Source organism: Camellia sinensis, chromosome 3 (assembly GCF_055761805.1).
Source record: "Camellia sinensis isolate YWXY chromosome 3, ASM5576180v1, whole genome shotgun sequence".
In the NCBI taxonomy this organism is placed as follows: domain Eukaryota; kingdom Viridiplantae; phylum Streptophyta; class Magnoliopsida; order Ericales; family Theaceae; genus Camellia; species Camellia sinensis.
The window spans coordinates 28,710,129-28,733,105 of record NC_138963.1 but is presented as its reverse complement, the minus strand read 5'-3'; the positions used below and the strand labels follow the sequence as shown (position 1 = coordinate 28,733,105).

The 22,977-nt window shown below is 32.4% G+C and overlaps 1 protein-coding gene and 1 long non-coding RNA gene across 3 annotated transcripts in view; both read left to right on the top strand.

The window, feature by feature from the left end:
* The window catches only part of LOC114295875 (uncharacterized), a 69,590-nt gene that overhangs the window by 19,528 nt on the left and 27,085 nt on the right, over positions 1–22,977 (top strand). Inside the window, exons 4-8 of the mRNA XM_082919412.1 lie at positions 73–107; positions 191–280; positions 652–751; positions 832–1,229; positions 1,421–1,574. Of these exons, the coding sequence (XP_082775538.1) occupies positions 73–107; positions 191–280; positions 652–751; positions 832–1,229; positions 1,421–1,574 (777 nt within the window). The remainder of the gene's footprint in view (positions 1–72; positions 108–190; positions 281–651; positions 752–831; positions 1,230–1,420; positions 1,575–22,977) is intronic.
* Positions 3,808–6,257, top strand: LOC114266164 (uncharacterized). 2 transcript variants are annotated; one of them, XR_014363671.1, is made up of 4 exons: positions 3,808–3,937; positions 5,525–5,580; positions 5,671–5,723; positions 5,830–6,257. It is a non-coding gene; the product is annotated as an uncharacterized LOC114266164 (long non-coding RNA). The 2 variants fall into 2 exon arrangements; XR_014363670.1 differs by having other exon boundaries at positions 3,810–3,933.

The following is a 22,977-nucleotide window of genomic DNA, read 5'->3' as shown; positions in this document are numbered from 1 at the left end:
TATATGGTCTCCCTTTTTATGCATCTGTTTATCACAAATCTATGCTCAATATCTATGGTTGCATCTTTTCAGCCTTGAAGAAACTTGATGACGTCTCTCGAAATAGGGTATGTGCTATTGATTGTAGTCTTTCATTGTAATTGTTCTAGCATTTATTGAGAAATTAAGTTCTCTTATATCTAAATATCAGGTGAAATCCACACCAACTTCTAGAAGCCAAAGCGTCTATATGCAAGGATCAAAAAGAGTTAAGGAGGTTGTCCATCCACAAATCGTCCAGGCATGTATAAATCGAAGAAAATGAGATTATATAGTTCCTTTTAGTATTTAGTATGCATAAGTGTATCTCAATTGCTCAAATTGAAAGGCTGCATTATTATTTATAACTTACAAGTTACAAGTTTGTCTAGGCATGTATAAATCGAAGACAATGAGATTATATAGTTCCTTTTAGTATTTAGTATGCATAAGTGTTCATCTCGATTGCTCAAATTGAAAGGCTGCATTATTATTTATTACTTACAAATCACAAGTTTGTCCAACATTTGGTGGTCTAACATGTTGGATATGTAGACACAAGAGTGTGTAAGGAAATGAAATTTTAACTCTAGGATATGAATTAACTGAGTCAAATTTATTTGATCAATACAGGATGCTAAAAAGAACATGGTGTCAGTAGGACAAAGAAAAAAGATTTCCTTAGGTGCAGACCATGTCAAGATGGGAAATAAAGATGCAACCCTTGGATCTGGTAAGAACCATCACATAATTTAAAAGTTCCTTTCTTCCAATTCTAATGGAATTTACATCAAAATGCATTGACTGTTACAGGAAAAGATTTAGTATCCAAGAAATCTGGATTGGGGAACTCATGTTGTTCCACTAGCTCTACAACATCCCTTGAATCATCTTCTTCAGTTTCTGTCACTACCAGTAATGATTCATCAGCTTCTTGTTCTCCATCTGGTAGTGCTTCGTCGTTGAAATCTTCCTCAAACTCGAGAAGAAAAGCAGATTCCAGGAAAAGTAGATTTGCTGCCTCTAGTTCAACCTCCAAGACTCCTCTTAGGTGCTTACTAGGAGACAAAATTGTGTTGGAAAATCCTGGTTTGTCCACCCCTTCATTGTCCATGTCAAACCATTCATCCAATGGTCCTGCAAAATCGACCAAAAATTTCAAACCTTCAGGTCTCCGAATGCCATCACCAAAGATTGGGTTCTTTGATGAGGTAGTTTTATTTTCTTCCAATTTGTTTAGTTCTATGTTATGAGTATTATTATTTATTACTTACAAGTTACAATTTTTGTCCAGCATTTGGTAGTCTAACTTGTTGGATATGTAGACACAAGATTGTGTAAGGAAATGAAACTTAACTCTAGGATATGAATTAACTAGCTCAAATTAATTTGATCAATACAGGATGCTAAAAAGAATGGTGAAGCTAATTCATTTCCTCATAAGTCACCCAAGAAATTAAGCAGGATGAACATGGCGTCAGCAGGACAAAGAAAAAAGATTTCCTTAGGTGCGGACCATGTCAAAATGGGAAATAAAGTTGCAACCCTTGGATCTGGTAAGAACCTTCATATAATTTATTAAAAGTTCTTTTCTTCCACTTCTAATGGAATTTACGTCAAAATGCATTGACTGTTACAGGGAAAGATTTTATATTATCCAAGAAATCTGGATTGGGAAACTCATGTTCCACTAGCTCTAAAACATCCCTTGAATCATCTTCTTCAGTTTCTGTCACTACCAGTAGTGCTTCGTCGTTGAAATCTTCCTCAAACTCGAGAAGAAAAGCAGATTCCAGGAAAAGTAGTCTTGCTGCCTCTGGTTCAACCTCCAAGACTCCTCTCAGGTGCTCACTAGGAGACAAAATTGTGTTGGAAAATCCTGGTTTGTCAACCCCTTCGTTGTCCATGTCAAACCATTCTTCTTATGAATCACCTGCTAGCTCCATTGATGGATGGTCCTCAGAATCATCATCAATTGCCAACCAAAGCTCCAACTGTTTAGAGGTCAGTTTTCATACCAATACTTCCAGAGGAGCTTGTTTAGGAAATGATGCCACCCAAGCATTAAATTTTCAGAGTTTCCCACATGATGAATGTTTCGATGATCAAGAAAGTCATCAAACAAGGTTTCCAAATCTATGTCTTGAAGTAGTTAGGGGAACTGCTAATGATCTTGCAAAATCGACCAGAAATTTCAAACCTTCGGGTCTCCGAATGCCATCACCAAGGATTGGGTTCTTTGATGAGGTAGTTTTATTTTCTTTCAATTTGTTTAGTTCTATGTTATGAGTATTACCTTGTGAAGTTAGTATTTCAATCAAGTAAAGCTTATCTGCTTTGGCAGGACAAAGCTATGCTGTCGACGGTAGGTAGAGCGCAGAGTGCTTTGCCTAATATCAGTGGGGTGACAAACAGAAAAAGGCCGGATGAACTTCAGACTACTAGAATTTTACTAGCGAATGGGGATACAAAGCTTGGTTCTGTGCAAAATGGAGTGATAAATCCTTCTTTGAATGCCATTCGCAGATATGCAGCACAGAATCAAGAGCTAGATAAAAATTCCCCAAAAATGTCCAGCACGTCTGCAACCTCGAGAAATTTACCAGGGAAAACTTCAAAAGGTCAGACTGATACATCTCCTCAATTGTGCAGAGAAAATTGCTCAAGATCTAGTAAAGTTATTGATGGGGACATAATTCAAAAAAACTAGGCCTGCGTTCTAGTTTGAAGGCAGAAAGGAAAAGAACAGAAGGGATATTGAAAAATGAAATGGGTGGAGAGAGCAAGAGGCCAATGACAAAAGAACATGAAAGGGCCAGCAGGCGCCCTCTTGAGAATGACCCTCATTCACTTCATGACAACGAAAAAGAAAACATACCTAGTTTTGGAGATCATGTTAATGGTTTAAATAGATGTTTGGAGGTCATTGATCTCAACAGGGGCGTGGTGATAGAGCTCGAAGGGAAGAGGGGTTGCTCTCATTCCCACCTTGGTGACAATTTTGCTGAAAATGACAGAGCCCCCATATATATATCATCCTTCTCTAAGGAGTACCTTTTTCCCCGCCAGCAGGTTTCACCAAATATGCTGTCAAAGACTGGACCACTCTCTCTTTCGACAACAGTTGAGTTCATGCCCAGCACAAGAACTCCATTGGCGGACAAAAATTCTGCTCCCATGTAGCAGCAGATTAATTCAGGTTTATAACAGAATCAGAATCAACAGTAGACAAGGCAGTGGAAAAAGTGTCAAAACACTCCATTACATGGCATTGGAGATCAGATTTTTTTTTTTTTTTTATTTTATTATCTGAACCTAGGATTAACATTTCAAGGCATGGGTCTCTGTTCTATATTTCTCTCACCTGAGTTTATTAATCTTTAAGTTGGTTCTTCTGTGAACACTTCCCATATATTAGCAAATTGTCCGATCAACCTTGTCATTTAGTGTTTTTTGATTGTGCAAGAGTTTAATTGGATTGGAGTTCATAGTACTTGTATAGGAAAAATTGTTCCTGAATAAACACATACTATTTGTCAGATCAGATATAATAAATGTGTTGGATTTCTCATCTGTTTTGAGATTTGAATGCTAGCGTATGCTTAGCACATATTAACGTGGAGAAAACAAGTAAGGTAATATAGAACATCATTAAATCCATTGACATTCCAGGCACTGAAGTTAGCCACTGAAAATGCAGCAGTCACTGAAGTTAGCCACTGAAAATGCAGCAGTCACTGATCCTGTTCTGTAAGGATAAATCACTATTAATATGCTGTGAATAATCTGCAGGAAATTTGAGAGGGAATTTAATTCTGAGCTTGAGAGTCTCGGGCCAATTTTGAGCAGCAGTTCTCAAGCCGAGCCATATTTAACTCATCCTGCTCAGTTGATTCTTAGTGTTGGAAGGGACCAGTAAGTTAGTTCTGACACTCTGCTCCGTCGTTTTTTGGGTGTAGACAATATTATTTAAGATGCCTTGCTTGCATTTGACTGTATGTATAGGATAGAGAGTTTTGTCCCTTGTTTGATTCTTGAGTTTTGACTGTATGTATAAACTCGTTACACTGCCAACCACCAACCTATGTAAACTCATGACACTGTATTTTGGGTTTGAATTTGGGGTTAGAGATATAGTTTGTATTAAGGTGGGGGTTCAAAGAGAAAATGGAGGGGTTTCATTTTGTTGGATGGGGGTTCAAAGAAGTGGGGGGGCCAAAGTAAAATGGTGGGGGCAAATAGCAGCCCTCATAATTTAAGATGTCAAATATGGAATGCCTTAAAACTCACATTAGCATTTCATCACAGAAATATGGATTTCAACATATAACTTATAAAAAAGCAAAAAGAAAAAAAAGGCTTTCAATAAATGAAAGCAAGAAGAATGTTTTCATAGCTAGGAGCAAGACTAAAGTGAGTGAAATTTAGGTAAAAATGAAGGAGCATAGATCCTATTGGCTGAAAGCTATCTTTGACATGTATATTACCAATGCTGTCCTCTACTGTGTCCTAAATATTTGTCCTCTACTGTCGGTTAGTCTGTACAAAAACTGAACATAGAAATGCAAAAGAGGGCCAAAAATGGTTCAATCAAGAGCCTGGTTATAAATAAGGAAAGATAATAGAGCATTATTTAATAAAACAAATAGCAAGAGCAATATTTTTGCTCAATTTAGAAATTGAGCAAAAATAGAAGAAAGCTGAAGGAGGACATAGGTTGAGATTGTACAAAAGGAGGTGATTGTCTTAGACTAATTGAGGACATGACTTTTAATAGGAACTAACCGGAGAAAACAGTTCAACCCGAACTTGTTAAGTTGAGTCAATTTGAGATTGAAGAATAAATTGTGTTGCTTATTGTCATGAAAAGGATAATAATATTGAGAAGATTTTTATGTGGTTTTTGTTAGGAGTGAGGCTTTGACATTGCTTTAATTGCCCTCCTCGAGAATTTTTTCCTCACCAGCTCAAAGAATTTTGTGGATGAATTCTAAGTCAGATTTAATATTTGTATTTCACTTGTTTTATTTTATGTTATTTTTTAATTTTTGGTGGCATGTTTCCCTTTATGCTCTAGTTTATACATGCATGGGTACTCTCACACTTAGGTCCATGAGAGTACTTAACTCAATATTTGGGTATTGCAAGCTAGCAGGAAGTGTTGACATTGTTGAACTGTTAGATCATTATTCTTTGAGCCAACTTGGCTGGTAATCATTGTCTTCTTGTGCCGATGCCATGTTCAAATTCCTTTCAACAGTTTTTCTGGTATATCCATCCACTTCTTCCTTGGTACTCTGTGAATCGGGGTAGGTAGAACTTATCAATGAGGAAACAGGTATACATTGCATTCGTATGGGAATGGAGTGGTCAATATTGCATATTTTGAAAGTTTTGGTGAAATTGTTGCTTGGCTTGGTTTGTGTGAGTAATGCTTAATCAAATAGTTGTGCAATAGCTTTTGTTTGTGGTGTCATTGATTCTTGATGTGTTCTACCTAATACAGGTAGAAACTGCTCAACCTCTATCAAAACTGTCTTGAATTCCCAGATCTTTACATAGGTGAGCATCTTTAGTTTTAACTGTGATTGGGAACTATAATATAACCGTTTCTTTCTCTTCTAATTGTGTTATTTTTTTTGAAACATCAAGGTTGCTATCGTGAATCCAGAACTGGTCCCCTTGTTATTAGTTTTGAAGGCAAGGTACGGGGATAATTGCACGATGATGTCAATTAGTTCAAAATATATTTAATCCTTAACAATATGTTATTTCGAATGATAAAGACCTTCTTCCCATAATTGGCTGCAGGATCAATCAAGAGTAGAAGCAGCTGCGGAAGCACATTGCAAGAAGTTTCATCCTGGGGCTTTCTATGAAATCAATTGACTTGAGGGGGGTGAAACTGCTCGTCTTTGAACCATAGCCTGCTCGGGCATTGACTGAGCTTTGTTGTAGCGGCATCAGGCGGCCTTTCTATCGGGGGATTAAGATAGTTGGTGGGTGGGTGGCATTGGAATTACAACGGGGGAAAGGTTTATTTTATTTTATTTTATTTTAAAATCATTAAGAAAATAATTAAAAATTAAAAATAGAACAATTTCGGAACTTGTAAAGACCTTGATTTAATTTTAGGAAGGGAATTGTTAAGCACTGTTGTCAGGCTAGTAACAAGCGCACAAGACAATGTATTAGTTGTTGGGCAAAGGAAAGAAATGTTGTTGCTGATCCAATTGAAACTTTCAGTGCCTTTTTCGCATTCAGTTAATCTAAAAAAACTATATATAAAAATAAAAAAAAACTCTAGTCTTGGTGATGCGAAAGATATTATAGTTTCTTGTTTTTATATATCTATCTGATTGTAAGGATGAGAATTGAGTCACAAACCTCATCTTTTAATGCGTGAATTGAATCAATTGAAACTTAAAGGACAACCAAACAAAATGAAATTGACCCATGGTCTAGGAAGTGACACCAAACAAATACGGCTTACTAAGAGCATTTCCAATTGTTCATTTCTTTTTTTATCAAATTTGAATAAAAAATAGGTTATTTTTTCAATTTGATACGGCTTCCTTAAACGGTGAGCATCAAACTTGTCGAACAAAATATATGCAGAATTGAGGGAAGGGTTATCCGGTGGGTCGACGACCGGTAAGACTAAATTTTTTTTTTTTTTGTTTTAGCCTGTTTGAACTTACCTATTTGAAAGGGAACCGGTCGACCGGTTGGTCAACCGGCCAGGCATCCGGCTAGTTGACTGGTTGGTCTCTCCCAATGGTAAAGCACAGTAAAATAGTGAAATCTGTAGCCTGTTTCACTTTGATGAATTTTTTATTTCATTCTCATTTTGATACCAATTTGCTTAAATCTTTGGAGCTCTAAAAAGTGATTTTTTTACCAAATTTCAAATCTGATGCAAGGTTTGATGAACCGTTGGAGATGGCTTAACAAATAAAAATAAATGTTAAACAAGCAACTTTAAAATAAAACATTTTTATACACTCTTACAAATGAAAACCCAACCATTAGAAGGGCAATTTTGGTTAAGAGACTTACCTGCAGGTCTTAATAAGTCGATTTTATTCTCTAATAAGTCATGTGAGAATTAATGACATTTTTCATCAAATACTATTAGAAAAGTCACTAATTGTTAATTTTTAACGACAATTTAAAAATTGTCACAAAATGTCACTAATTAGTATAAGTTTTAGTGACAATTTAAAAAAATTGCCACAAATTAACTTTCAGCGACAGTTTAAAAAATTCGTCATAGAAAAACATCACTAATTGTAAATTTTAGTGACAATTTATAAAAAAACGTGAAAAAAGAAGTCATTGATTGTCAAATTTTAACGACATATGCAAAAACATGTTACAAAAAATTATTTTTAATGACGGCTTTACTAAGACTTATTTTTAATAAAAATTGATAGAAATTAAGTTTAACTATTATGACTTATTAATAGTTTGCTCTTTTGGTTATTAACGATTAATTATCCTGATGGATAGAGCTGACATTTTTTTAAAATCCTATTAAATTGGTGTAAAAAAAAAAAGAAAAAAAAGAAAGAAAAAAAGTTAAAAGACCATGTGACAAGAGTTATCCAATACAATAGGACTGAATTATTATTATTGTTTTTTAAGATAGAATAGGACTGAATTATTGGAGTGACGATTTCATGTCACCATTAAAAAGTGTAGCAACAAGTTAACATTATTGTAGACCATAAATGTCAGTCCACAACATGCTTCCCTGCAATCTTCCAAATCCGTATCCCATTTGCTAATGATAAAGCAAAAATAGATTTAAAAAAAGTTTAAAAAACACAAACTAATCACAAAATTAAATACAATCTTTTGATAGGAGATATATCTCATATTTTTATGAGTTTTATATTCATGCGAGAAAGTTGTGTTTAATTCTATAATTGATTTATGTGAAAAAAAAAAAAACTAAAATAGACAAGTGGTGAGCCTAATTTGGTCAATTAATTTTTTATAATTAAACCTGAGTTACTACAGAATTTATTTTTTAGATGCTAGTTGTTTTAATTTTATTTCTTAAGCTTCGATTATTTTTCATTTTTTGTATTTTTTTTTTTTTTTTTTGAAGTGGTATTTTCAAAATTTACACTTTACAAAACAATATGGATGTAGGAAAGGAATCTGCTTACCTTAAGAGGAAAGATATTTACAAAGCATTCTTCTCCATCTCTTTTCATTTATTTTGGACGTGGAATTTTATAGATTTTTATAAAAAAACTTAAAATCTTTCTTGAAGCCATCATTTATACTAAATTAAAAAAATTCACAAAACCAAAACCATAATACACCGTTGGTTTTAGTTCCTCAACTAACAAAAGCAAACGGTTTGTTTCAGTGTTAAATTTTTGTTCAATCTCGACTGAATTGAACTACTTACACTCCTAATTGTATCTCTAAAATTTTAGAAAGAATTATACTGTGAATTTATTGAGAAATATCACTTGATTGCGTCACATGCTGACATTCTACTTAAGGAAAATTAGTGTACGGTCCCTCTCCCACTTTTCATAATGGAAGAGATCCACAAAATTATTTTCTGATGTCTAAGGTCCCTAAACATATATCAGAGAAATTAGTCTCTCCTCTCTCTCTTCTCTGCTCCTCCACCCTCCTCTCCACCATCCTCTACGACATCTTTCTTAACACCTTCTCCTCCGACTCCTCCCTCCGCTCTACCACCGTCAGCCGGTTGAATCTGATGAGGAAGAAGAGACTTTCTTCGATTTGGAATTTGCTGTGCCAGGTTCTGACGAGAAGGAAGACAAGGACGATGGTTCGGACACTAACGAAGATTCGTACAACGATTTGGCTAAAAAAAGGACGGCGTGATCGAGTCCGATTTCGTTGAATCTCCTAATGATGTGTTTTTTAAAGGAACCAAGCCTTTGTCTCTGATTTCGTTCCTGAGATCTCCGCCGAAGTTTCGTGTGTTTATGCTGTTTAAGAAGCCGAAATTGGAGAAAATCGAGTCCGCCGATGCATCGCCGGCGACTCACCAGCAGAGCAAGCGTTTTGCTGAGAAATGTAAGGTTGAGGAAGTTTCGATTTTCTCACTGCTTGCGAGAGTGAACAGTTCGAGAAGCAATTCACGGAAGCAGAGCTCTGAGAACGGTTCGTCGAAGTGTTTCGCCAAGGATGTGGTCCAGAAGTATCTGAAGCTTTTAAGGCTAAATCCTCACATGAAGAACCAAATGAATGGCAGGTTTGCAGTGGCAGTGAAAAGCTGATTCAGATGATCCATTATCAGAAAGAAATGGTAAATCACGATCACCTAAACTGAATTTTCTCTGGGTTGAAACCAGAGAAATTCTCTAGTTTGAATTGAAATTTCTCTGGGTTGGTCTGGAGAAATTTTCTGGCTTAAAGTGAATTTTCTCTAGATTGGTCCAGAGAAATTCTATGATTTGAACTGAATTTTCTCTGGGTTGATCCAGAGAAATTCTCTGGTTTGGCGGAGAATTTAGTTTCTTCGACAGCTATGATTTCTGGGTATGCCCGAAGTGGATGAAAATCGGAAGCTGTTGAACTCTTGCGTGGTATGGCGGAGAAGAATTTGTTTTCTTGGACGGCTTTGATATCTGGGTTGGTACAGAGTGACAATGGATTGATGGGTTTAATCTCTTCATTGAAATGAGGTGAGCAGGGGTTGATATTGTAGACCCTTTTATTCTTTCAAGCATTATTGGAGCCTCAGCTAATTTAGCAGCATTGGAGCTTGGAAAACAGATTCATTGCTTAGTTTTATCTCTTGGTTATGAATCTAGTTTATTTGTTAGTAATGCACTTGTTGATATGTATGCTAAATGTAGTGACATACTAGCAGCAAAGACCATTTTTGATACTACGTGCCGAAAAGATATAGTTTCTTGGACTTCAATTATAGTTGGGATGGCCCAGCATGGACGAGCAAACGAATCATTGTCTCTGCATGATGAGGTGATTTCAGCTGAATTTTCTTTGGTTTTTTAACTAAATTTTCTCTAGGTTGAAACCAGAGAAATTCTTTGGTTTTTAAACTGAATTTTCCCAATTCAAGAATTTCAGTATTATGGAGATCCAGGTAGATTTCGGCAAATCATCACAAATCTTATGGGTAATTCAATCAAGGTAAGTATGTATCAGCTTCTCAAATTTCAGTCCAACAACCTAGAGAAAATTCAGACCAACCAAACCAGAGAAATTCTTTGGACCAACCCAGAGAAAGTCTAGAGAAAATTCAGTTCAGACCAAAGAAAATTCAGTCTAAACCAAAGAATTTCTCTGGACCATGTAAACAAACCCATGGTGGTAACGCTGCAAATTCAAACAGGTGAAGAAATTATGAAAATATTGAGGAATTTTCTCTGGATCAATTTTCTCTAGACCAAATTTCTCTGGACCAAATTCCTCTGGATTAATTTTCTCTGGACCAATTTTCTCTAGATCAACTTGAGAGACCTTAGACATTATGAAAATATTAAGTGTCATTTATGCTGTAAAGTCTTAATACCAAGGACCTGAAAAAAAATTCCCCTTCTACTTACCTAATACAAATAAAATAAAAAAGAAATGGAGGACAACTTTGCATATTATTATAATTTTTAATTCCTCCATTGATTGAAATATGCATGCACCAAAGCTGTATTTGCATACCCAAAATTGCCCTCCAAAAAAAAAAATTCTTTTAATCTAGATTTTTGTCAAGAAATAATTTGTGCGGTAAAAATTAAATTGGTGAAGTATGAGTCCATATATAAAATGAATTTGAATCATAAATTGTTATTTCTAAATAAAATTTTAAATATAAATTTTGAATTTGTAATCCCTTTGAAAGAAAATTGAACAAGTAGGTCCACATTTCAAAACCCTTAAAATGACCTAAAACAAAAAAAAGAAAACAATAGTAAAACCCACTAGCCTGTTCATAGTTGTCTTATTTATCATGGAATCCAGTAATAAATTAGTTGGTGTTCATTGTAGCAATGGTCATTAATTTTTGGGAAAATTGCAAATTCAGTATAGATTTTTTTTTTATTAGTGATAAATCTTTTCAACTTCCACAATTAAAATTATAAAATTTTCCATACATTTATAAATATTTTGTGAAATCTCAACTGAATTGCAATTTTTTCCTTAATTTTTTTTTGTCTCTTTTATTTGTTTTCTTCATGTTTCTTTTGCCCCTTTGTCTTCTTGTCTTTCTTATCTTTTCAATTTGTAAACAATAGCACATATATATGAGCATCATCCTTTTCTATTTTAATTGATGTTTGATAATTTAATTTAATATTTAAAATTAAATGTATTAAATAAAAATTAATTAAATTTGTTTGATAATTATAGTTTAATATTACTTAAAAATTTAAGTAACTTTAAAAATATAAGTTAAAAGTTAAAAAAAATTTGAGTAATTAAATTTATAATTACTTATGCATAAGTATTAACGTGCACTATTATTACTTTATTACTGTTGCCATCATCATCACACTACTAAAAAAAATACGTTTTGCGACCACTATAAACCGTCGCAAATAATAAAAAACAGTCGCAAAAGACTTTTTGCGACGGCCCATGCGACGACAAATGGGGTCGCGAATATGGGGGTGACAAATACTTTTTGCGACGGCAAAACAATAGTCACAAATTATTTGCGACCACCTAAACTACTTATGGCGACCGCTATTTTGCCGTCGTAAAAAACAAAGAAAAACACTAACATGATCTTTGGTGACCTTCTTGTTACCGTCGCAAAAAATTAAAAATAAAAATAAAAATAGAAGTGTAGCGTTAAGCACTCTAGGAATAATAATGACAAGAATTCAGACAGTATAGCATTAAAGTTTTATTGAACATTCTATTTGAGTCTCAAAATTTGAGCCATATGTAAAAGTTATTACAACTAAAAACTTGAAAAAAACTATTTGAGTCTCAAAACTTTATCAATGAACTGGAAAAAAGCTCATTCATTTACATGCATTTGTTCTCCATTCCATAGTAAAAAAGAAACACTTAAATCTTGATATGTCTCTCATATTCACTTATTCTTACAGTGACTAGAAAAGGCATCCAAGAGTTTTTCAATCTTGAGCCGATTGATAGAAAGGGACCACTGACATATTATCAGTAGAAGACATAAGAAACTAATTGATGCACCTTGCCACTGCCACTGCCACTGCCTCGATTGTCGTCATCACCATAGATATCAACCATCATTTTACTACTACCACCACTACTGCGGTCATCGCTGCCACTACTATCACTTCATCACCCCTACTATAATCTTTCATCTCCACCACTATCCCTACCTCTATTATATTCAGCACCATCATCATTACACCACCACGCTTCTCCACCATCATCACCACAACTATTGCTCCACCTCAACCACCATCACCATTGATAACATAGTCACCACAGTTGCCCCTGTCACCTCCTCCCCTTCGACCACCACTTTACCACCTCACAACTCAACATAAAAATTGAAGGATAAAATTTTAAAAACAATAAATTTATATCAAACAATTTACTTTAGTTTAACAATATAAAAATTAGAACTTTCAAATTTTATTTTATACATATGAATTAATTTGTTTTGGTTCAATACTTCAATTTTTACCCAATAATTTTTTCTTAAAATTCAATATTCAATTTTTGATACTTGATTTTTAATTTAAAGTTTTATCAACATCACTTTAATCATCTGCATCTCCCAAACTCTCTTCTCATTATACAATATAAATAATTAATTTATTTTAATTAAGTGTTAATACATAGTAAAAATGAGAAGAGAGTTTGATTTGAGACGTGAAAAAATTGCCGAACCTTCTTCCTACGTCTTGGCTCGGGGAGTTTCCACTGCAAATTGGTATGCAAATTGTAAATATATATTTTTTCTTTTTCTTTTTGAGTCATCATTAAAGATTGCATATGCTTGCTTTAAAGACTAGAATTTCTGGTCTTCTCCAACTTCATTTAAGTAAAAAAGTGTAGAAAGAAAGTTGAAGCATTTTTAATGGAAATATTAAATTTATGTTTTAATTGACAAAAAGTGATAAAAAAAAATTTGTGTGTTAAGTGTTTGATGATTTAATGAGTGTATGGATATTTCAATAGAGAAGAAAAAATATGTGTTAAATTTAAAATCTACTTAAATGTGTGTAAATATAAAAATAAAATATATATAAAAAATGATAATGCTATATATGGTACACACAGTTCAAAAGGTGTACCATATACACCCTTCTTATACATTTTTTTGGTGCATTTTACTCATTTTTGTGGTAAATGTCACGTATTTTTCTTGATAGAATTATGATGAGTTGTGGTTAAAAAATGAAATTATGCATTTTGTGGTAATATTATGCATTTTTGACATAATATTTCACATTTTTTGGTTAGAAAATGATTTCATTAAAAATTTGTAACATTACCACAAAATGTGCAATTTCATTTTTAATCCATTAATTGTATTAATTTAATAAAAAAAAATACACAGCATATTTGCCATAACAATACATAACTTATACATCATAAAAATTAATTGAGCCCAAATTATATTGTATTTAGACAGCTAAAAAATTAATCCCCCAGCCCAGTTAACAATTAGGAGCCCAGTTAACAAATTCAAATCTTATTTTTAAATTTTTGTGCTCTTTTGGGAAGCTGGTAAAATGTCAACTTCTAACTTTTTACTAATTTTGGGTCAGATCACCTCTCACATAACTTACCCACAAAAAGAAATAATAAGCTAAAAAAAGTAAAAAAGTCAACTTTTTACCAACTTCCCAAAACAACTCAACTAATCTCTTAAAGTTTTGAAACTGTTAGCAATGACAAATTACGAGAGTTTCACACCACTGGATCAAGAGATTAGAATACATAAAAAAAAAAAAAAAAAAGCCCTTTCAATAGAGGAATCAAAATTATTGATTTTTTTGGGAAAAAGATTTAATGAAAAAAAACTAATATGAAAATTGACTATGCTAAAATATCATAAAAAATATTTTTTTTCTTTTATATTGAAACAAACAAATACATAATTTTAAGGGTAAATTACAAACAAACCCATTGAGATTTGATTAAAATACGAATCACCTCCTGTGATTCTAGAAATTACATCTCACCTCCTGAGGTTTTTAATTTCATAACAAATCGCTCATTTTATTAATAAATCATGAAATCAATTAATAATTTTTAATGATGTTAGAAATATATTTTAATTAATAATTTAAATAATTTTATTATTGTATAGGAGAACAATTATGAATTTTATTTTTTTAGTTAATTCTGTTAAATAAAAATTATTGACAAAATAATGTTTATAATTTTTTAAATCATAAAAAATAATTTATAAATTAAATTTCTAATTTACCTTAATTTTAACAAAGTCATGTTGAGTTTATTGATAACCCTTCCAAAAGAAAACAAAATAACGCTAAGTGGGAATTCTGTCCAAAAAAAAAAAAAAGGTTCTGTTTACTTGTCTTCTTTTTTTTCTGATGGATTCTTTTTAATATTTTAATATTTTTTTATTTTTAATAATTACTGTTCAAAAGTGGTGTGCCGCCGCCACACGGAAACATTTTAACAACCATCTTGGCTTGATTTTTTTACAATTAAGATTTTATAAAATAAATAATATATAATATTCTTATAGTAGTTGGAATCTTAATATTTTTAAAGAGAACATTTGATACAAAAAAAATTTGTTCTGAGAAAGAAATTTTAAAAATTTTACTAATTTCACAAAGAAATTTTACCGATTTTGGGTCACATCACCTCCCACATAACTTACCCACAAAAGAAATAATAAGCTAAAAAAGTAAAAAAGTCAACTTTTTACGAACTTCCCAAACATTAAAAAAAAAGCTCTGAATATTCCACTAAACATAAAAAAAAAGTAGTTAGAGAACTATTATAAAGTGTATGAAATGAAATGAAATGAACCTTTTTACTTATTTTTTAGGCCTTTATTTGTTGACTTTCAATTTTTGAGATTAATGTCGCTGAGTGATCTTTTTTGTGGCTTATAAAGACTCTGACTGGTGACTTGAGGACTCAAGGTTACTTTTTAAAATTTTTAATTTTTAAATTTATTTTTAGGTCGGGCTCTAAAAAAAGAATTTTTTTTCAAGTTTAAATATGATTGAATCGTTATGTTCAGGTTCGTTGGATTCATTACGGATCTCGTATATCAAGTCGTTCCGATAATCATATCATTTTTATTTTATTGCGTTTAGTCTATTTTTAAAAATACGCATGTAGTCTATTTTTTATATATTTGTTCACAAATATTTTATTTTTTTAATGTATCTAAAATTAAGTGCATTTAAAAATTTTTATTAAAAATTGAAAAAAATTACTAAAAACAAAAAATGAAAAACTTAAAAATAATTTTCAAAGACTAAATTATTATTATTATTTTTTAAATTTGTGCAATGAGTGCTCAAAAGCTGTGGGCAATATAGAAAGAGTTTTTATCCAAATCAATACATTGAAATTGAGTAATGCAAGAGTCCTAAAAGTTTCATTAAAATCTTTACTAAATGTTTTATATTATGTGGATCTCACAATCATGTGAAACATTTGGTAGAAATTTTAATAAAAATTTTAAAATCTCTAACATTTTTGTTGAAAATTATTTTATTCGTATAACTTGGACGAGATAGATTAAAATAGTGTATTGAGCCCTATTTCAAAGTGTGATTGGCTCACTTAAAATAAAATATTTTACTGTATTATCAGAAAACAAAATTGGAGAGAGCATGAATCATTGGAGTTCTCAGGTCAGTAGTGCAAAGTTTATAAACAATTAGTAATCGATAAAATCATCACACTGTGAACTCAACAATTCAAGCTATCACGGAAAATATCAATTCCGTGTTGAAAAATCTAAAAACTTTTGAGATTGTGATTTATAATTAGAATTTAATTTCAACAATGAATAACAATTTTCAATCAAATAAAAAATGATCTAATTAGATAATAATATAAATCATCAAGTCAATATGATAGTGATTTAGATTATTCCTAAACAATCAACAAAAGCGACACAACGATATAACGTAAAAAATTTACAATTAGAGCACCTCCAATTGTGATAAAAAATCACGGACGAAAATCACAAAATAATTTACTAAGAAGACAAATGAATTACACAATAGAACTACTAATTACCAAGCGAATCCACGCCTAAATTGAACCGAACTTGTTATGCCTCTTCCAACAGTGTCTTCACCTCAAAATTGCTTCGCCAAATGTTGAATTCATAACGCCAAACTCGAATCTACGATAAAGAGCCACTTTGGAATTCACCAAAGCCTCCAAACTCAAGTTCTACAGAATCCAGTGATGAATCTCTTTTTAGAATGAATTTGAATGAAAGAAATCCCTTGATGATCTTCAATATAAAACTTGTTAATCCATTGATCACCTTCAATTCATCAAGGTAAACAATCAATAAAGACCCTTTAATATAGAACGCTTTGCCTTATCTCTTTAGAGAGAATTCTGGAAGGATTAGCCCTAAATTATGCATCTAAGGCGATTTAAAAGATCCAGAGTGGTGATGACTGCTCAAGCACATAAATGACCGCTTGAGTGGTGTGTCTGAAAGGCGATTCCAACAACATTCCACCTGTCATTTCGCTCGAGTGCAAGACTTACTGCTCAAGCAATAAAGCACACCTCTCAGTATCTCTGTCTCTCTGAAATCAAATAGAGATACAGACAGAGATACGGGGATGTTCCAAATTAGCAATCGAACGCACACTTAACTGTTCGAGCGGTCCAAGAAGTTTGACAAGATCAATAAAAGATTATGAGCATACAAACCTTTCCTCTAGCACAAACACCTTTGCTCAAACACAAATTGAGTTGGATTCACATCTAAAATTTCAAATTACCTACCTAATAAAATAAACAAGATAAAAGGGTGGATTAAATAAAAAAGGGTAAATTACACTGACACCCCCTGGGATTTATGTTTATTACAGTTCCCCCCCTCACATTTGGAAAATTACACTGACCCCCCTGCTAATTTAATTTTATATATGATGATCATTACGGTGAGGGGGGGAACTGTTATGCAGTTTTAAACCTCAGGGGGCAATCTGTAATGAAACTTTAAACCTTAGGGAGGGGGATATAATTTTCAAAAGGTGAGAGAGAACTGTAATAAACATAAAACTGAGGGGTGTCAATATAATTTACCCAATAAAAAAAGAAAAAAAAAGGAGAAAAGGCCCAAATTCCACTAACCCAAAAAAAAAAAAAATCCAAAACGAAGAAGAGAAAAAATATCTAATGAACTAGGGTTAATTACACTAATAGTCCCTATAGTTTGGGACTTGTGTCACTTTGGTCCCTGACTTTTCAATTGTGACACATTTGATCCTGAATTTTGAATTTTGTTCCAAACAAGGACAATTGAAAATATCATTAGATTTCTCAAGGGTAAAATTGTCAATTTGATAAAATATAAACTAATTTGACAAAAATAAATGTCAAAAAAATATTTTTAATTTTTTTAAAATTATTTTTATCCACAAATGATAAAATTATGTAAAATTAATAAAAATTACATGATTAATTTTTTAAAATTAATTTTACATGATCATTGAGAGGGTGATTTATGATCTGGAGTTGGGCCGAGATATCGACCGAGCAAGTTGAAAGCCCAGCAGTGCATTGGGCCGGGATGATCGACTGTTCGCCCAGAGAAGGGCTGCCAGAACTTGGGCCGGGCAGAGTTCGGGCTGTGTGCCACCCCGGATCGGACAGAAACTGCTCGGCAAGGCAGTGCTCGGTCGGACCAGGATGCTCGGTCCGAGGATGGCCGAAGCCAGATAGGCCGAGTGACCGGCGCCCGGGAAGGCGCGGACATCCGAGGAAGTTGTCTGACCGGCAGAAAGGCCGACCCCAGGAGGCACCTCGGGCTAGGCTTTGCCGAGATGCCGCCTAGCCCGGTCCTCCTCAGTCTTGGCCAGTGAAGTGCTAGGGTATGGAGCACGGCATGGCACAACAACGGATAGGGCAGCTCGGCTGCCGAGCTCCAGCTGTGATGACAGGCAGTTGAGGTTAGGTGATGAATGGCATGGTTTATGCTAACAGATGGGATAGCAGAGCCACGTGTCAGGAGATGACTAGGAGTGGATATGGGGCTCAGAAGGTATATAAGCATGTCTGCGCCCCCCATACGCAACACACGAACATCTCTGTAAGGACTTCTTACACTCAAACACTCTCTCTCTTCTCTCTATCCATCCTAAGGTGTGTGCTAACTTGACCGTCGGAGGGTTTTTCCGGCCACACACCGCCGGGTAGCTCACCATTACTTGCTCGCAGGTGATCGGACATCGACGGAGCTCGGAAGAAAGGAATACGGGCTTGCCGGAATATTTGCTCCCCGTACAATCATCATCCAAATACATAATAAAAATTAATTTGGTAAAAAAAAATAAATGTCTAAAAGATTTATCAATTTTACATAATTTTATTTTTCGTAGGTAGAAATAATTTTTTAAAATTCAAAAATATTTGTTTGACATTTATTTTTGTCAAATTAGTTTATATTTTATCAAATTGACAATTTTACCCTTGAAAAATCTAATTATATATTCAATTGTCCTTATTTGGAATAAGATTCAAAATTCAGGGTCAAATGTGTCACAATTGAAAAGTGAGGGACCAAAGTGACACAAGCCTAAAACTATAGGGACTATTTGTGTAATTTGACCAATGAACTAATTGGAATACGAATACTTAAAAAAGGATTTTCTAATAAATTTCCTCCTAGATTATCATGGGACATTATTTACATAATGTTTTAAATTAATTATATAGCAAAATTTTTTATAAATAGAACATGTAAACTCACCATTATTAAATAGTGGATAAATGATGACTAACTTTTCATGTGTATTACAGTTTTTATTAAATAAAATTACCACGTAAATAATATCACATCATTAAAATATCTAATTATTTTTCTATATATAGCTATAAGCATGCTTCAATCAAAACACAGAAGTCATCATTAACTTCTTTGAGTTATCGAGAGAAAATCAGAGAGAACAATTCTTCATTTTTAGTCAAGAATGGCAGCTCAAGCAAGTAGATTCATGGCCAAGACCATGGTCCTAAAGAACTGTGGAATATATTGCAGGTGATAAAGTTGTAGTTATACAACTAAGAAGATGTGCATCTACGAGTTTCCATTGGAAATAGGCAGGATTATCAACATCTGATCCAGAAGCATCTTTGATTGTGATGGATGGGCAAGGTGATCAACAATTCCAAGCAAATCAGTAGCTTTCAAAATATTCTGAGTTTGATTTTTCCAAATCAAAAAATTTGAAGCATCAAGTTTGACAGTGATAAACGAAGACAGATTGGAAATTAAAAAGAAAGATTAGAAGGAATCGAAGACATCGAATAAGAAGATGAATTGGATTCAAACACAGATGAGGATCAACTCGCAAGAGATTGAAGCTCTGGTACCATGTGGAAAGTTAGAATTGAACACAGAGATTTAAGATTTAGATATTTTCATTGATAGCTCTCTCTCACACTTTTCAACTCTCTCAGGATAGTATCTATATATAGAAGCCTAATACATTCTTCTAGAATCTCTAACAGATTTGCATATCTCAAGTTAGTTATAATTGAGGGATGAACTAGTCTCATATCTTTCAGCACACGTGGAATCCATAACTGCTTTTTCAACTGTGGCTCAAGGTGTGGCTTGCTTCTGCAACTGTGGCTAAAGTGTGGTTTGAGCTGAAGTTGAAGCTGAGACTGCAACTGAACTTTGTTCAGTCATTGGCTCAGTAGTCTCAACACATGTACATTGTAATGAGTTTTATTCCTCTTGTATTTATTTAGAATTTCTCTCCTTTAATTAATTTTTTATTTTTTATTTTGGTAATAATGATATGTTGTATTTCATTTTCAATGTAATGTTGGTAAAATTATAACGTTCAATGATGTCTTCCCTAGCATGCCAAATTAAAGTACTTAATAGCCCAGCTTGAAAAGCATTTCTAAATTTTTTTATTGAAAGTAATTTCCATTTTTTAATTTTATAAAAAGAAATGTGTTTTGTTTGGTTCTTACCCTAGCATAAAATTTGTTTTCTTATTATATTTATTGTGTATGTCATACACAATTCAACTCCTAAAATGGGAGAAAAAACATGCCCTTTTGTGAAAGGAATTGAACCTTTGAGTTTATAGGGAGATGCAGCCACTCAAGCGAAATAAATTTTGTATTTTGAGAAATTAATTTAAGAAATTACTTGATGATGACAACTATACTTTCAAACCTTCTTAATTTTAACTTTTGAAAAGTAAAAAGAACTAGATATGGAATCAGAAATCAAATATATCAAACAAAGTAGTGAATGTTGCATTACACATAATTGATTCTCATACCATATGTTTTAAAATAATTTCTCAATAAGTGGGTATTGAATTAAATCTATTGATTAGCTTAAGTGCGTATAAGTATAGAAATAGTAAAGTGGACCTAATGGTTGGGGCAGCAAATTGATCACAGCTCATTTAGCCTAAATTTGGGGATGTATAATTAACTATAGTTAGGTAAACCTTACTTGAAGTTTGGCCTTTAACTTTTTTCTAAATGAGAATGAACTATACTTTAGTTCATCTTAAATTTGGTCATGGAAATTCTCGAGACACGAAAATCTTAAGATATGATTCAATAATTAAAAATGTAATGAGACAGGAGAAAAAAAAAAAAAAAAAAACTGGGAACTCATAATTATGTATCCCAGACAATTTGCATATATTTTTTTCAACAGTTTGATATTTATTATTTAAAATAAAGAAAATATATTTATTATATCATATTACAAAATCCGTATTTGGTCAATGAATTCCAAACTTTTATGAAAACATAAAAGTATAGGCTATTTGATAATAGGGTAATATTCAGAAATTTAATCTGAATAGTACACTAAGTAAAATATTTTTAAATTTTAAATGAAAGCCTAAGAAAATCTAAATTAAACCACCGGCAGTCATAATCAAAGAGATCATAATATAATAATCAAATGTCACTTAAGATACAATCAAAAAAATTTAGTCATAACAAAAATAACAACTACAATAGATGATAATTAGGTCATAACTAAAAAATACAATGAAACATATCAAGTCATAATCAACGCTACAATAGATCATAATTAAAAATCATAAAAGATTATAATTGAAGCATATGATACACCCTTTCAAGAATAATACATATTATTTAAAGAATTTAAAATCTGAATAAAAGTCCCATATAAATTGGGTTTAGGCTAAAAAATAAAAGAAAAGAATATTGTCAATTTCGTTAGTAATAATAATTTTTTTCACAACACTTAAAGATTGTGTCACAAATAATCCCAACACAAAAAAAATCATTTTAGTGGGTACGAATTATGGGTCAGTAATTCTGTTTACCCAAAAAAATAATCTCAAATTTCTATCGACGTAACAAGATTGTGTGATTAAGATTGAATTCATTTAATATGAGATTATACATAGAATAAATTGAAACCACAAGTTTAATAATTCTAAATAAATTTTGAAAAGGATTTTTGGTTTTTTGGGCTAAAATAGAATTAAAAGATAAAATATGCTAAAATAACTAATAACATAAAATGTCATATCAAATTCATAATTATTTTATTTTTTCTCTCACAAACATCATATTCAGCTATAAAAAAATCTCACCCTCTCCTCAAACATAACTATTTTAACCTATTAAAATAGTCAATATTTAAAATAACCTATTAAAATAGCCAACTTCTCAAATGTGAAGGCTCCATTAGGGTTGTTTTGGAAATATAGTTAAACAAAAATGGTAGACACCTCAAAAATTCTACCAAAAATTCTGTCAAATGTCTCACATTAACTTTTTAATTTTTTTTTTCAAAAAAAACGTGTAAAAAATATTAAAAATAATATGACCTAAAATGAATTAAAAGTTTAAAAATAATTTTTGACCATCCTTTTAAAATAGCCGTAGAAAGCTACTGTTGGGGATTACCCATTAATATCACGCGTGCCAACCACCAACATATATAAACTCGTTACACTGCCAACCACCAACATATATAAACTCATGACAGTGTATTTTGTAAGAGTATTCACACTAGTCTCTATAAATTAAAATTTTAATTAAATATAGTTAGCAAATCATGAAACAATGCTCCATTTGACTCAAAAATCTAATTTACTGGCAATTGAATAGTTTATCTTCTTTTTTTTTTTTGGGGGGGGGGTGGGGGGATAAGCTTTGTCTCCACTATTTTGACTTTTTTGAGTATTTTTCATTGAGGGAATGAATGATAAAACAGAATTAGAATAGAGAGTCTAATGAATGATACAGTTAAAACAGTAATTAATTAAAATAAGAAATTAGTTTTTTTAAATTAGAATTTGGCTCAAAATTTGTTGAAACTGATGTGGATGTTCTAATTAATCATAGAGCAGAAGGTTGTTAGATATTAAAAGAATTTGTTTTTTTTTTCTCACACATTAGAGCATCTCCAATGGCAAGCTATTGGAACTGCCATTGCCAAAATTTAGCCATAGTCTCCAAAAATCTTACTCCAGTGGACTGCTATAACCCTTGTTAAATTTGACAATTGCCATTTTCTCTGTCAAATTTGGCAACACGTTTGGCAATCATCATCCAAGCAAATAGAATTTTGCTCCAAAATTTCTATGGAACAAACAAACACATTGGGAAAAATCAAGCAGCAATACAATAATAATAAAAAATACTATTTTCTAGATTTTTGGAGATGGAGATAAAGGCAAAATCCCCCCTCCCTCCGAACAGAACATATATATATATATATATATATAACAAATTTAGAAAACAACAACAATAATCACTACAAAGACAATAATCAAACAATTT